The 17,751-nt window shown below is 41.4% G+C and overlaps 1 protein-coding gene across 1 annotated transcript in view; it reads right to left on the bottom strand.

Annotated features, from left to right (window-relative positions):
- The window catches only part of LOC115157745 (potassium voltage-gated channel subfamily H member 2-like), a 40,992-nt gene that overhangs the window by 19,407 nt on the left and 3,834 nt on the right, over positions 1 to 17,751 (bottom strand). Inside the window, exons 2-3 of the mRNA XM_029706186.1 lie at positions 1,681 to 1,839; positions 136 to 357 (exon numbers count right to left, since the gene is read on the bottom strand). Of these exons, the coding sequence (XP_029562046.1) occupies positions 136 to 357; positions 1,681 to 1,839 (381 nt within the window). The remainder of the gene's footprint in view (positions 1 to 135; positions 358 to 1,680; positions 1,840 to 17,751) is intronic.

The following is a 17,751-nucleotide window of genomic DNA, read 5'->3' as shown; positions in this document are numbered from 1 at the left end:
AGCAGACACTTTTATCCAAAGCAACTTACAATGAGTGCATATATTTTTGTATTTGACCACAGTGAGAATCAAGCCCACAAGCATGTTATTGCTAGCATGATACTTTTACCAACTGAGCCACACAGGTCTACTCACCTCCCAGCAAGGCCCTCTGGTCCTCGTCCCAGAGTAGTACCCCGGTGCCCCCCAGCCGCCGCCGCTCTGGCAGGGACAGCAGCTTGTCCAGGGCTACAGACTCATGCCCCAGGGCAGAGCGGTCCCGCTGGTGGCCCAGCTCGGAGTCATCCTCCAGGGAATGTTTACTGCTGCTGAGGGAGCGGAGCAGGGCGGAGGGTAGGCGGAACCTATGCCGACGTGCTGCAGGTCAGAGGGGAAAGGTCAGAGGGAAAAGGAGATAGGTTTCTGACTACATTACACACCGCACCAACATCATTAGTAAAACAATGACTTAATTACTACACTCTTAGAAAAAAAGGTACTGAATTGTACTTAAAGGGGTACTAACGCATGTGACTGTAGTGGTACCCTGTGTCCATTGTGCCATTAGTTATAGGTACATAATTGTAACCAGTTTGAGGTTAAAAGTTTGTTCCTTTATTTTATTTTTTTAAATAAGATATTTTTGTGGATTTTTCCTTCCTCTATGGGATCGGTCCCCCTCCCCATGGGACGGTTGAGCTAACGTTGAGGTTGTAAGTAACAAAATAATTCCCAGGACATAGACATATCTGATACAGGCAGAAAGCTTACATTCTTGTTAATCTAACTGCACTGTCCAATTTACAGGTGCTTTTACAGTGAAATAATACCATGCTATTGTTTGAGGAGAGTGCACAATTATGAACTTGAAATTGTATTAATAAACCAATTAGGTACATTTGGGCAGTCGTGTACATCATTTTGAACAGATATACAATGGTTCATTGGATCAGTCAAAAACTTTGCACATACACGGCTGCCATCTAGCGGCCAAAATATAAATTGTCCTTGGGCTTGAATAATACATTATGGCCTTTCTCTTGCATTTCAAATAATAATAAAACATGTTTTTTTCTTTATATTATCTTTTACCATGTCTAATGTGTTATATTCTCCTTCATTAATTTCACAATTCCACAAACTTCAAAGTGTTTCCTTTCAAAAGGTATCAAGAATATGCTTCAGGTCCTGAGCTACAAACAGTTAGATTTGGGTATGTCATTTTAGGCAAAAATTTAAAAAAAGGTCAGATCCTTAAGAGGTTTTAAGGTCACTACAATATTAATTAGAGCTCTTTGTTGTCTCTTATGTAAGCCTTTATAAAGACTTCAGAACTGAAAGCCAAAAAGCTCAACTTTAATTAACATAAACAGAGACCACAAACACTTCCACTCACAGGTGGCCAAAAAGAACAAACTGAAATCCACGCCCCACTAAGCCACGCCTCCAATGATTGTACAAAAATTGACCATTATAATACAGTACATTATCCACACATACCGGAAATGGTACCGAACAGTACCATGTGAGATCATATGTGTACCTCTGAAGGTGCAAGATATGCATTTCTATCTTCTTGTACCCAAGAGAAAAATACTGTACCCTAAAAACTCTGGACCCCACTCATTACCTCAATCTCTTCCTGACTTACTAGAACTAGATTTTTTAAGGTTTTCCACACAGAGGATCTTCATTGTTTACCTAGGGGAAGCCAGGGGATGGGCAGCTTGTTGAGCTCTCTGGTCGGGGAGCTGGGAATAGGTGGATCAGTGGGCAGCTCAAAGTTGAGGATGAACATGATCACCAAGCCATCCTCATTCTTCACTGGCACCACATCAATTTTACAGGAGAAACACATACCTGAACACAGAGACACACACATCACCACCAAAGTGAGAAAACACCTGTATTTAAAGCACATGAATGCATACCAAAGTTCTCCTCTAGAGAGAGACACACAACAGCAGATGGCCAACTGGGCAAAAACTGGTTGAATCAATGTTGTTTCCACGTCATTCAAAAAAACGATCAATGTGATGGCATTGAATCAACGTGGAAAACTGATTGGATTTGCAAAAAGTCATCAACTTAAGGGCATTTCGTATTTTTGTCCTACAACTTTTAACCTAAATTCAATGAGATTATTATATATTTTGTTGATTTCACATTGAATTCAACAAAAATGAATGATCTGCTGTTATCATTCAATATTCAGGATAGTATTGTAATAGGCTCCATAATAATGTAAATAACGTATTTTGATGTAATTTGCTGAGAGAGAGAGGCACTGACTCCTCCACATCGTCCACCTGGCAGAGCGCTACAGCTATGCCAGGAGCCAAATCAATCTGGCTTCCCCTGGGAGAATGGGAGAGAGAGAGAGAGAGGTCACTGACTGACTGTGGAGGGATGGGGAGGAGGTAGTCAGATAACGGGTTAGCAGGAAGGACACATAGGACAGGCCTGACAGGAACAGTAGGAATATACTGTATCATCATCATCCCCTCCCGGATTAGAGCTCTAACATGGCCCCTTATCTTACCTAATTCATCTCATTGAAATCACACAGTCATCTACTGTACTGCAAAACCATCTGCTACTGAACACTTTGTTCCGGGACGCACCACATCCTAAATCTGTACAGATTTATATGCACATTGGTTTAGTCACCTTTTACATGTGGAGCACACCTGAGAATACTTCAATTGCTAGGTATAATAACAATGGTGACCCTATCAAAAACTGAGTGAAGGTCTTCAAGGGACTTTACTGAAATCACTGGTTGGAATTAAAAGTGTTCAAGTGGAAAATATGACCTAAATACATTTTTAAGACTACTGGTGAACATTTTTAAATAAACATTAGCATAATGTATATCATATTTTCTGCACCTGCAGGGGATCAGTAGACTATATTACAAAAGAGCCAAGGACAATTATCAGGGGCAATATGGAAAATGGATCATACTTCTCATGAAGACCACAAGCACCATATAAACCAAAATAAATTATATGATTATATCCCCCCTCCCATCTCTCTTTTCCTCTCTCTCCATCTCAGTCCCCCCCCCCCCCCCTTCTCTTTCTTCTTTCCACCCTACCTCTCCCTCATCATCACAAACTCTGAATTACTCATTGGAGATTTCTCTCTCTCTTTCCCTTCATGAAATATTTACATATTAGCCTGAGGAGAGAGCTGAACTATTGATCTGTCTGTTCCTCCACTATTTCATCTCTGTCTGCAATAACACTGGCAGGCAGGGGACAGCAGAGTTGTTCAAACCGTTTAAAACTTCGCCAAGACCAGAGATGAGAGATGCCTGACACAATGATGGATATACATGCTAGACTCAGCCAATAAAACTACTCATCTAGCCTGCATGAATGCATATCATTAAGTGATGGAGGAACAATGACAAATCAATGACAGACAGCTCTTGCATTCCAGCAGTGCCCAACTCAGATAAGCAGCTGAGAATGAGTCCGTCTGATATACACTACCGTTCAAAAGTTTGGGGTCACTTAGAAATTCCCTTGTTTTTGAAAGAAAACACATTTTTGGTCCATTAAAATAACAGTAAATTGATCAGAAATACAACATTAACAATGTCTACACTGTAAGTGACTATTGTAGCTGGAAACGGCTGATTTTTTATGGAATATCTACATAGGCGTACAGAGGCCCACTATCAGCAACCATCACTCCTGTGTTCCAATGGCACGTTGTGTTAATAGCTAATCCAAGTTGATCATTTTAAAAGGCTAATTGATCATTAGAAAACCCTTTTGGAATTATGTTAGCACAGCTGAAAACTGGCCTTCTTTAGACTTGTTGAGTATCTGGAGCATCAGCATTTGTGGGTTCGATTACAGGCTCAAAATGGCCAGAAACAAAGACTTTCTACTGAAACTCGTCAATCTATTCTTGTTCTGAGAAATGAAGGTTATTCTAATGTGAGAAACTACCAAGAAACTGAAGATCTCGTACAACGTTGTGTATCTTCACAGAACAGCGCAAACTGGATCTAACCAGAACAGAAAGAGGAGTGGAAGGCCCCGGTGCACAACTGAGCAAGAGGACAAGTACATTAGAGTGTCTAGTTTGGAAACAGACGCCTCACAAGTCCTCAACTGGCAGCTTCATTAAATAGTACCCGCAAAACACCAGTCTCAACGTCAGCAGTGATGAGGCGACTCCGGGATGCTGGCCTTCTAGACAGAGTAACAAAGAAAAATAATATATTAAATATTCACAAAACCAAATTCATCACAAGTGTGGACACTGGATTGGATCATTGACTGGGTACTAATGATTGATACTAGGTGTGGATACTGTTCATGAAGATGACACTTAAAGACATCCAGTGATATTTGAACTTTTCCTGTTGGAAAGCGATAAACCAAGTATAAATACAGTAAAGCACACACACGAAAGGGTATCAAAAATTTGTTTTGAGAAAAATAATGTTTTTTAGACAACTGCAAACTTCAAGGAGTAGAGCATTCAAGGAGTTGGTCTGTTGGTGCCCGCTGATGTCATCGGCCTCCAGCCTTGCTTGAGGAACACTAGAGGAGCAATAGAGAGCAAAAGAGGAACCCCTCCCCCCATGTCATGAGGCACCTGGACCACCTATTGAAATGCCACTTGTGCCTTTTGTTAAGTAAACAAGTGTTAAATGAGGTGAAAATGAGAGTAGGACTTTAAGGGTTTGCCAGAATAGAGCTGGCTGTGGTCCTGTTCAAAAGTAATGCACTATCTAGGGAATAGGGTGCCATTTGAAATGTAGCCTATCTATTAGAGTTAATGAGCCTTGGGGATAATTGGACAATTAATGCTAATAAAACACTGATTCTGCTCTCAGGGGAGAATCACCTTATTATCTGTGGAAGGAAGTCATCATTGTTCTCACTGAGGAGAATTAGAGATAGAGACTAGGACCTAGGCCCTATTGGAAATAAGAAGTGTTCATCAATGTGAAGCCCTTAAAACAACAATTACTTTGTGTGAGGTTCTCTATCGAATACCTAAGAAAAGGAAAACAAGAATTCCTCTAAAACAGATTTTAAGACAGATCCACCTTTGGCCCATCCACAAAATCCTACTGAAACAATGTTTCACTTCAACAATAGTCAAACAGTTTGATTTAGTTTGGATTCCGAGGATACCTTTGGCCTGCTAAAAATAAAGCACCAACAACCACTGAGCCAATCCTTCATTCAGAAATATACAGTTATTTTAGAGCCAAAAAAATAATCCCACTATCGGAATTTGGCTTTACGTGTGAACACACATCTATGAAAAGTTAGACATGACTAATGTACACTCATAATAGCCATTCACAACGCCCTGTAAGTCATCATCACTCTACCTAATAATAACCTTAGGAGTCAGCCAATAATAGATCAGTGAGATTTACAGTGTGTGGGGTCATTCCTCACCCATAGAATATTAATCTGGTTTGGTGTGAGTGCCTTACATTGAGCCTTCCACAGCATCTTTCTAACATCACACTTTCCACATCTCTGATGTTATTGATCTGCATTATATTTTACTACACACAACATCAATTCAGGGCTGGGGATGGCAGAATTACCGGATAACCATGTAACCAACGGTTATGGATGAAGACCGTCGTGAAAATAAAATAACTGTCATAACTGTTTAAATCAGTGGAGGCTCCTCAGAGGAGGAAGGGGAGGACCATCCTACTCAGTGAATTTCAGAAAAATGTAAATAGTAAAACATAAAAAAAGTGATCCTTTTTAGATAAAACTATAGTAAATATATTCACATCACCAAATAATTTATTAAAACACACTGTTTTGCAATGAAGGTCTACAGTAGCCTCAGAATCACTGTAAGGTAGCATCATAGTGTAACCGGAGGACAGCTAGCTTCTGTCCTCCTCTGGGTACATCGACTTCAATACAAAACCTAGGAGGCTCATGGTTCTCACCCCCTATCCATAGACTTACACAGTAATTATGACAACTTCGGGAGGATGTCCTCCAACCTATCAGAGCTCTTGCAGCATCAATTGACATGTTGTCCACCTAATCAAACGATCAGAGAATTAATCTAGTCCTGAAAGCATAAACTACAGCTAGCTAACACTGCAGTGTATAAAATGTGGTGAGTAGTTGACTCAAAGAGAACAAAAGATAATAGTTGAATAGTTTTGAACAAATTAATTTCTTTCAAAATGAAAGAGAAGCAAGAGAGAGAATTAATAGTATATATTTTTTACTTTCACGTACTTAGCTAGCGTCGAATGCAGCTAGCTAGTTTAGCCTATTCAAACACCTGGCTCAAACATAGAATGATTCTATGTTAGCTACCTGGCGATGGCTATCCAACACTGGAACTCTTCCAAGTCAAGGTAAGCTTTTGGTTTTATTAATTTATTGCCACAGGGGCCCGCTGGTGTAACTGCCAAATTGCTTGCTGCATGACTGTAGCGATTTACTAAAGCGTTAGTTCTAGTAGCTACAGTGCATTCGGAAAGTATTCAGACCCCTTGACTTTTTACACATTGTGTTACTTTACAGCCACCAAGACTCTTCTTAGGGCTGGCCGCCTGGCCAAACTGTGCAATCGGGCGAGAAGGGCCTTGGTCAGGGAGGGGACCAAGAACCCGATGGTCACTCTGACAGAGCTCCAGAGTTCCACTGTGGAGATGGGAGAACCTTCCAGAAGGACAACCATCTCTGCAGCACTCCACCAATCAGGCCTTTACGGTAGAGTGGCCAGACGGAAGCCACTCCTCAGTAAAAGGCACATGACAGCCCGCTTGAAGTTTTCCAAAAGGCACCTAAAGGACTCTTAGACCATGAAAAACAAGGTTCTCTGATGAAACCAAGATTGAACTCTTTGGCCTGAATGCCAAGCGTCACATCTGTAGGAAACCAGGCACCGTTCATCACCTGGTCAATACCATCCCTACGGTGAAGCATGGTGGTGGCAGCATCATGCTGTGGGAATGTTTTTCAGAGGCAGGGACTGGGAAACTAGATGGGATCAAGGGAAAGATGAACGGAGCAAAGTAGAGAGATCCTTGATCCCTGCTCCAGAGCGCTACGACCTCCGACTGGAGCGAAGGTTCACCTTTCAACAGGACAAAGACCCTAAGCACACAGCCAAGACAACGCAGGAGCGGCTTCGGGACAAGTCTCTGAATGTCCTTGAGTGGCCCAGCCAGAGCCCGGACTTGAACCCGATTGAACATCTCTGGAGAGACGTGAGAATAGCTGTGCAGCTACGCTCCCTATCCAACCTGACAGAGCTTGAGAGGATCTGCAGAGAAGAATGGGAGAAACTCCCCAAATACAGGTGTGCCAAGCTTGTAGCTTTATACCCAAGAAGACTCGCGGCTGTAATCGCTGCCAAAGGTGCTTCAACAAAGTACTGAGTAAAGAGTCTGAAAACCTATGTAAATATGATATTTCAGTTTTAGATTTTTTCATACATTTGCAAAAAATTCAAAAAACCTGTATTTGCTTTGTCATTATGGGGTAATGTGGGGAGATTGATGAGGGGAAAAAACTATTTCATCAATTTTAGAATAAGGCAGTAACATAAAATGTGGAAAAAGTGATGTGGTCTAAACTCTTTCCTAATGTATAAAATTGAGCACCAATCAATGCCATCTCCATAGACAAACATTGTCCGTAGAATGGCATTACTGAAGATCTCAGTGATTTTCAACGTGGCACCGTCATAGGATGCTACTTTCCTTCAAATCTCTACCCTGCTAGAACTGCCCCAGTCAACTGTAAGTGCTGTTATTGTGAAAGGGAAATGTCTAGGAGCAACAACTGCTCAGCCGCGAGGATGTAGCCAACACAAGCTCACAGTACAGGACAGCCGAGTGGTCCTTCCACATATTTTCCCCAATTTCGCACTAATGCAATTCCACAAAATATACAACATGCATAGCAGCAGATTAGCAAAAAAATGTAATAGCACATTATCCAAACAGGTTGTCGCATAGAAGCCTTTAGCCTAACGTATTTACTTCACACAACGGCGCAATAAATTCAAAGCACGCGCACAATTGACACTGCCAGACTGCACACACAACCCGAATGCAGTTAATAAACTCTACAGGAAACCTCTACAGTATAGCCTATAAAATAACATGTACCTCTTTGAGCTGTTATTGTGACTCTTCGGACAGTCACACATTTTATAGGACAATGCACAATTCACTTCATAGGCATCTAAGTCACAGACATGAAATCTGTGAGGAGAGCCAGCTCTCCTGTCCTAGAGCCAAGGCTATTTCCCTATCCAATCCCAATACCACTGAAACCCAAAATGCAGATTCCTGTCTCACATGAAAATTCCTAACTTTATTCTGTAATCCATAGGTTGTAAAGCATTATCAAAGCACGTCTCTCGCCTATGCATGTCAAAACACAGCTATAACATTATCCCCGCTGTCTCGTACTTGCTGCCCATGAGAGCTTCACTAGAGAATGTGTGAATAACAAACGGTTTGAGAGTAGATATGGATATGTTTAAAACAGAGTTGGTCCTCGTTAAGAATAAGATACCTTCCCACTGGGCACAGACGTCAGCTCAACGTTTATTCCACGTTGGTTCAATGTAATTTCATTGAAATGCCGTGTAAACAACGTTGTTTACACCAGTGTGTGCCCAGTGGGTTGATATTTAAACTACTTCCACTCTTCATCTTCATTATCTGTATAATCATCAGCTAGATTTTGCCAAATATAGGAGATATTCTGTCTCGGGGTGCGCTTTGTGCGTCTTGAGCGTGCTCTGTGTCGAGATAACCTACTGCTGGAATGCGCTGAATTAATAGAGGACTGATATCGCTCCGTATTTATGAACGGCCGGTCTCGCAATTCACAACAATGTCATTGGTGAGAAAAGATAGTTACCCTATCATTACTAAATATCAGTTGAATTTGCTCTGAAATCTTTACATAATGGTGCTGCCAAGCCGACAAGGTGGCACAGCACCCATCTCGGGAGAGAGCTGACGCTTAATTAAACCAACTAGTAAAAACCTAAAACGGACCCTTACCTTAACCAAACCCTCAACCCTGACCCTAATTTTTTAAATTCTGAAATGAAATATAGATTTGGGCGTGTGTCTTTATAGCGATCAAGAATTGAACCTCTGCATTTTTTGAGCTTCAACGCTGCCATTGGACATGACTCAACACAACCGCAACACAGGCAGTATAGCAGCTTTCGCTGATTTAAAAGGAAGCATTCCCTCCCTGTCTGATGGCAATGCTGGACGCCCCCCTGGCTGTAGTGTAGCAGAGCCGTGATTTGAGGAGAACCCTGGCATAGTGACCATCTTGGTTTTAAATGGGTACTTCCGATTGTTGCTGTACTTCCTGGGACTATCGGGATAAATATGAATTATTTTCGGTATTGAAACTTGGTGGATTTTCGGGAAAATATTCATCCCTACTCCCTATCTGCCTATGCAACTTTATTTTTGTTTTACACAAAATGCTCTCAAACGTTTAAAAACACCCTCCACGGCATTCAGCGTGTTTATTATGAAAGCTGAATGTCAAAACGGTCAAGTGAACCAAAGAGAGTAATTAAGGGGAGAGACTGGGGAGCTCAGCTCATCATCAGACCTAAATCTAAAAAGGTCTCCCAGGCCTCTCTCTCTCTCTCCCTCTCTCCCTCCCGCAGGTCTTGGAATGGGTGTGAGGTTCTAGAGTCAAGTTCGGGACAGGATGGGACAAAATCGACAGCCCACAGGAATGGGCAGCATAGGAATAGTTATAAACTGAGGGGGGCAGATGGGTTAGAAATATGTCATGTGTGGAGCATTGCAACCAACAAAAACTGTGTATAGGCCTAATATAGTTTACTTAATAAAAATCGGAACAATTTCTGCATATTGCACCTTTAATAAAACACAATTTCCACCACGCTAGAATGGCTAATGCTACTTGAGCCAAACAGGTTGCAGCAGTCTTTGTACTGCAGTTTAACAGACGCCCGGCCCAGAAAGACAATTTCCATACGTAACAGTATAGCTTCCGTCCCTCTCCTCGCCCCTACCTGGGCTCAAACCAGGGACCCTCTGCACACATCAACAACAGCCACCCTCAAAGCATCGTTACCCATCGCGCCACAAAAGCCACGGCCCTTGAAGAGCAAGGGGAACAATTTCTTCAAGGTCTCAGAGCGAGTGACGTCACCAATTGAAACGCTATTAGCGCACACCTCGCTAACTATTTCACATCGGTTACACTCACCCCCCTTTTCCGCAGCAACGGGTCATGGCACCAATGTAACAGTATAGCTTGCGTCCCTCCCTGGGCTTGAACCGGGGACCCTCTGCACACATTGACAACAGCCACCCTCGAAGCATCGTTACGCATCGCGCCACAAAAGCCACGGCCCTTGAAGAGCAAGGGGTCTCAGAGGTCTCAGTGAGTGACGTCACCGATTGAAACGCTATTAGCGCACACTCCGCTAACTAGCTAGCCATTTCAGGTCGGTTACACATACACTGCCACATATAGAAGTCAGATTTGAAAATTCCTAATAAGACATCACCTTTGTGCACAAAACGTCCATTCAATTATTCAAATAATTGTTGCAGAGGCAGATTCTTTTAAATTTTTATTATTCATCCAATGTCTGCCATGTTTTTGGATGATGTGATGACGTCATCGCTGCTCGAGCTGCTCCCGGTGCACACTGTGTGCTAGTGTGCATGTGATGTTGGTCTGTATAAACCAGATGCAACCCGAATATAGACGGTCCATGAATCGGCGTATGTGAATATCAATAGATTACCTTGAAAACAACGGGTAGACATCTTGGATGCAGTCTCCAGTTCTTATTATACCTCAGTAGTGTACAGCCAGCTGCATACTTGTCTTCGGTCTCTCTTTATGTAGTGTTGCCTCTCTTGTCGTGATGTGTGTTTTGTCCTATATTTTTATTTTATTTATTTGTATTTTTAATCCCAGCCCCTGTCCCTGCAGGAGGTCTTTTGGTAGGCCGTCATTGTAAATAAGAATGTGTTCTTAACTGACTTAACTGCCTAGTTAAATAAAGGTGAAATAAAACATTTCAAAATACAGTCCAGTTGGACACAGATGACATAATAGGAATAATAGTGCCACCTGCCAGCTGGTTGGGCTAGTGGAAACCCCCAGAGCAGGGGACAAACAGACGAGCACTTAACAGAGGAAGATATTTCAGATTACTACAAGTACACATGAGCATGGGACAGGACTGATTTTAATCGGGATGGGAAAGTTCTGGGGTTATAGAACTGTTGCAGGATCAAGACAGCACGGGAAAATTTTGACAGGACAAGACAGGAATGAATTTTCACTCCTGTGTCAACCTCTAACTCGGTATCCCAGTCACCGGTATTCAACCATAGTGAGAACCCCTCTGATCGTTACAAAATAATGGGCTTTCTAATAGCTAACCTTAGAGTTAAGAAGAGACAGTCATTCAAACTACACTCTTTTCAAGAAGAAAATAACTGTACACTTAACACTAAAAGTAGTTTTGGTATTACAGTACGTTGAACTGTGACATAAGCCATAGTTGTAAAAAACAGTCGTTTCCCAAATCGGACTTCCGAGATTGGTTTATTTCAGTGACAAGCCAGTATAACAGAACCCCAGTTTAGAGTAGATACTGTTCTTCCCATTACAGCGGGACAATTTCATTACCCCATGCCCAGACGTAGTAATAAACGACTCACACTGCGGCCTGTGGCAGAAATTGCACTGCAGATTTATAATATATCCTGTTCTGCTCCTACTGTATGCATCTGTCAACCTATGACATCAGAGAAATATCACTGAATCGTGACTTGTTTTGAATGAGAACTTCAGGAAGGCTGTAGGCTACAGTATGTCTAGAAACGTCAGAATAGTGACATACACCAATTCACAGGTTAGCGTGAAGAAATCACTCCATGAGATATGTTTATAGAACAACATCATTCTTATGACAATAACATTAGTGTAAATATATTTTGGGACGTGTAATATGTCCATAGCATTCTGATTTAGACCCGAAAAAGGATCTCATTAAGTTCTGTTTAGTTGTGGTCATATGTCTATATGACATGTTATTATCCTCATGGGGGCTTCCATCTCATACAGTAGCTAAAGAAATAGTAAGTACGTAGCCTTAGCTTGTGCGAGCCAGAACGGCTAATAGGGCAGGAACCCATCTCCTGTTTCTGTAGCATGAGGCAGCTTGACGTACAAGTACACCCCGTGGACAGGACCCTAGTCTATCGCGGGGCCATACCCCAAATCTATCTCCTTAATGCTGAGTGCCAAGCGGATATGCATCAGGTCCCATTTTTATGTCTTTCATATGACTCGTCGAGGGAATGAACTCGCAACCTTCAAAAAAACATATTACATGTTTTGTCATGCATCAGACGCTCTTATCCAGAGCAGTATAGTATATCATATATCTCAACACACACATCAATTCAGGCAAATGCTCTCTCTGTACTGTATAGCCAATAGACTTTACCAAGACAAGTGTGTTACTCTTATTAGCATAACTATAGTTTTAATTTTAAGATTAAGATTATGTGTCTCTAATGTCCATGCTAATGTTTTAGATACATGCAAATTGTAATGTATTTTTGTCTGTGGTCTTTTTCATTATGTCACGGACCCCAGGAAGACTAGCTGTCGCCATTGTCGTCGGCTAATGGGGATCCTTATAAAAATCATAAATTACTTCATGGGTTGAATGCTCTGGTTGTAGTACAGGACATCATGATAACCAAGACTTTAAATTTGTATTATTGACTATGGTGATTCTACAGGAAAAGAGTGAAAGAGCCACAGTAACTAATTTCCTGTAATAATTACCAGCTTGGCTTGGCCCTATCCCCCTTTAACAGGATTTAGCATTTATCCTCCACTCCTAAACCAGATTAAGGTCCCATAATAATGACCCAAATAGAAATCATTACTCTCTTCCAAGTCTTCTGCTCTAATGCTAATAATGAGAGGATGGAATCTTCAGGAGTTCCAGTCCCAAATCTCTGTCTCGTGGATGGAAGGCAGCCAAAAGACATGGCGCGAAAACACGCTGCTCCCAAATTGAAAAGCCAATTACACACAAACCACAGGAGAGATAGACGACCAGTGTAATGTGCCAGTGCGTCCTTGTGCTTCATGTGGTGCCTCACACAGAGAAGCAACTAGAGAGGGATTACTACCATATCAATGTGCTTTAGATGGGGGGTTAGTGTAGGCACTGAAACCCAACTATAGTTACACTTCAGTACAGCTAACTGGACCCTAAATATTGACTCAACATAGGATGTCAACGGAAATTATTTATCCTCTCTCTATGTACAGTTGAAGTCAGAAGTTTACATACACCTTGGCCAACAACATTTAAACTCAGTTTTTCAAAATTCCTGACATTTAATCCTAGTAAAAAAAATCCCTGTTTTAGGTCAGTTAGGATCACCACTTTATTTTTAGAATGTGAAATGTCAGAATAATAGTAGAGATAATTATTTATTTCAGCTTTTATTTCTTTCATCACATTCCCAGTGGGTCAGAAGTTTACATACACTCAATTAGTATTTGGTAGCATCGCCTTTAAATTGTTTTTGGGTCAAACATTTTGGGTAGCCTTCCACAAGCTTCCTACAATAAGTTGGGTGAATTTTGGCCCATTCCTCCTGACAGAGCTGGAGTAACTGAGTCAGGTTTGTAGGCCTCCTTGCTCGCACACGTTTTTTCAGTTCTGCCCACACATTTTCTATAGGATTGAGGTCAGGGCTTTGTGATGGCCACCCCAATACCTTGACTTTGTTGTCCTTGCCACAACTTTGGAAGTATGCTTGGGGTCATTGTCCATTTGGAAGACCCATTTGCGACCATGCTTTAACTTCCTGACATGTCTTGAGATGTTGCGTCAATATATCCACATCCACATATTGTTCCTTCCTCATGATGCCATCTATGTTGAAGTGCACCAGTCCCTCCTGCAGCAAATAACTCCCACTACACAATGCTGCCACCCCCGTGCTTCACGGTTGGGATGGTGTTCTTCAGCTTGCAAGTCTCCCCCTTTTTCCTCCAAACATAACGATGGTCATTATGGCCAAACAGTTCTATTTTTCTTTCATCAGAACTGAGGGCATTTGTCCAAAAAGTAAGATCTTTGTCCCCATGTGCAGTTGCAAACCGTAGTCTGGCTTTTTTATGGCGGTTTTGGAGCAGTGGCTTCTTCCTTGCTGAGCGGCCATTCAGGTTATGGCGATATAGGACTCGTTTTACTGTGGATATAGATACTTCTGTACCTGTTTCCTCCAGCATCTTCACAAGGTCATTTGCTGTTGTTCTGGGATTGATTTGCACTTTTTACACCAAAGTACATTAATCTCTAGGAGACAGAACGCATCTCCTTCCTGAGTGGTATGACGGCTGCATGGTCCCGTGGTGTTTATACTTGCGTACTATTGTTTGTACAGATGAACGCGGTACCTTCAGGTGTTTGGAAATTGCTCCCAAGGATGAACCAGACTTGTGGAGGTCTACCATTTTAGCTGATTCAGGTCTTAGCTGATTTCTTTTGATTTTCCCATGATGTCAAGCAAAGAGGCACTGAGTTTGAAGATAGGCCTTGAAATACATCCACAGGTACACCTCCAATTGACTCAAATGATGTCAATTAGCCTATCAGAAGCTTCTAAACCCATGACATCATTTTCTGTTATTTTCCAAGCTGTTCAAAAGGCACAGTCAACATAGTGTATGTAAACTTCTGACCCACTGGAATTGTGATACAGTGAATTATAAGTGAAATAATCTGCCTGTAAACAATTGTTGGAAAAATGACTTGTGTCATGCATTAAGTAGATGTCCTAACCGACTTGCCAAAACTATAGTTTGTTATCAAGAAATTTGTGGAGTGGTTGAAAAACGAGTTTTAATGACTCCAACCTAAGCGTATGTGTCACGTCCTGACCCTTGTAAGATGTCATTTTCTATAGTAGAGTAGGTTTGGGCGTGACAGGGGGTGTTTTTGGTTGGTTTTCTATGTTTTCTATTTCTATGTTTAAATTCTAGGTTTCTATTTCTATGTTGTTGTTTTTTGGGATGATCTCCAATTAGAGGCAGCTGGTCCTCGTTGTCTCTAATTGGAGATCATATTTAAGTAGTTTTTTTTTCCACCTGTGTTTGTGGGCAGTTATTTTCTGTTTAGTCTCTGTACCTGACAGAACTGTATTCTGATCGTTTGTTATTTTGTGTTTCAGTTAATAAATATCATAATGAGCACTCAACACGCTGCGCATTGGTCCCCTCTATATGACAGCCGTTACAGTATGTAAACTTCCGACTTCAACTGTACATAATATACTATACACAGCTGTTTTGACTTTGAGCCCAGTTTGAAAGGACAATACATCCAATAATTTACTAAAAGCACAACAATGAGCATGCATTTAATTGACTGCTACTACTTCAAACTGCTAGTAGTAATCTAAATGCAGATTGCTTGCTTAAAAATACTCATCCCAGTACAGGGAGATGAGATGTCATCATATCCAAAGTTACCTTGAGCCTCAATCACCCTGGAAGAAAGCTTTACCATGCGGTAACTTTACACTATCATATTTCAAAGCAGATTAAATTGGGCTTGTTCTATGATCCAAAGAGATTTAGGCAGCAGGGAGATGCTAACCTGAGCTTTGTTGTGCTTGAACTGGGCCCAGAAGACAGCATTCACAAAATCCAGATACATTTTGGAATAGTTCCCCTGTTACTCCTCCGCAATGTAATTCACAAGAAAATCAACATTAAGCTGCTGCGACATTCTTTACAGAAAAAAACAATCCAATTAGCACCCCCCCCCCCAAAAAAAACACCCGGTACATTATCATTTACGGCGCATACTCTCATGGGGTTAACTAGGATTAAACTGAGGATGTAGTGAACACCAAGGTTATCTCCATAGCCATTAGGATATTCCAGCTATATTCTACAGTATTATCTACACCTTTAGCGAGGTCATTACTACAATCCCCTCAAGGAGATCTCAGTCACTCAGGAACTCACTAAATAGGCACTGTATTTTGATACTCAACATTATATGGCTCAAAGGTGTAAAATACATCAGTTGCCTGCAACTTTTAAATGCAACACATTGCAGCGTTACCAGGTTTCACACTGATTTCCGGGGATTGCTGCTCATTTCTGAGAATAGGTTTACTGATTTGCAGCAGGTAGCCTAGTGGTTAGAGCATTGGGCCAGTAACTGAAAGGTTGCTAGATTGAATCCCTGAGCTGACAAGGTAAAAATCTGTCGTTCTGCCCCTGAACAAGGCAGTTAACCCACTGTTCCCAGGCCATCATTGTAAATAAGTATTTGTTCTTAACTGACTTGCCTAGTTAAATAAAAAAATTTGTCGTCAGTATATTTGAGTTCCTGGGATGAATGACTACTCTGGTGGGCAATTCACCTGTGCTTTAATGACCTCTCATGAGAGATGAACTGTGAGGACTGAGACACACTGTGTAAAAATTTTTGTTTCCAAAGACCATTTCAATCTAGTGGGAGTTTAGGTATATTAGTAGGGTCTCTCACTGTGTATATGATGAGATCATCGATTCACCTGCCTGCATGAGAGCTTGGCTGACTATGAACTCCCTGATCTTAACTAACGAATGACTGAATCCAATGCCTATGCATGCTGTGCCACTGTTATTAAATTTAGCTCAGTCTACTTTGATAAAGAATGTTATGCAAAAGGATTTATAATTATGAATGTATTAATCTCTCGTAAAAAATGAACACCTACGTACGGTATAAGTCTCCAGCACACAAAAAGTTAAATCTGCCATTTACATGATACAATACTGTCTCCCGCCCCCTGCTCTGCTTCTCCTAGCCTTGAAACAGACAGAGGGCATTGTGTGTTTTAGACTCTTATGCAACTATTTGAAAATCCAGGGGTTACCTTTGGGATTTGAGCGCCATAGTGAGTAATCGTCCTTCAAGCCATCCCCAGCTAGCACATTTGGTTCCTTGGAAGTTTTTGGTTTCACATTGGTCTGGGAACAAAGCCATATGTTTCTTGACCAGTAAAAGTGAACGTTTTTTAAACGTTCTGACAACAGAAGTGAAAATATTGCCTGTTCTGCGAACATACATTTTTAGGTTGCAGGGAGGTTCTGAGAATGTTTTACTATGGTTCCCTAAAAGTTTTCCTGGGAGGTTTTATTAACGTTCTGAGAATGGAAATGATAGGTTATTTGATGGTAATTAAAAAAAATGTTCTGAGAACATTCTAAATGTTGTGAATAAAATGTAAAGGTTATTTGGAGATTGTTGAATAACTTCCTCAAAACCTTCACTGAATGTTACAATAACACTGCTAGCTTAGTTTGGGTTAACTTTTTTGAACTCCAAGCACAGATAGGACACATGGAAATTAATTTGCTTAAGCCGGGTGTACACGAGTTTGGCCCCGATTTAGCTGTGCCAGACAGGTTTTGGAGATCGGAAACAAAATCCCCATGTCGTTCCCTACTCGGGGTAAGCGGCCGTTCCCAACGCTTGGTTAATGTGAGCGGATCAGAGACGCAATCTGAGGGCTACCGATCCGGTCTTTGAGCAGTCCCAGACATCCCGATATTTTCAAACACTTGATTTTATCGGCACTAAATCTGCAATGCTCTTGTAGTATGAGATATGCAACGACAAGATTTGAGATCGGTGATCAGAAACAGCCAATTAGAGCTCTCCAGA

This window comes from Salmo trutta, chromosome 21 (genome assembly GCF_901001165.1).
Source record: "Salmo trutta chromosome 21, fSalTru1.1, whole genome shotgun sequence".
NCBI classification, from domain to species: Eukaryota; Metazoa; Chordata; class Actinopteri; order Salmoniformes; family Salmonidae; genus Salmo; species Salmo trutta.
Note: the sequence above shows the minus strand (reverse complement) of the source record. Positions and strands in the feature narration are given on the sequence as shown.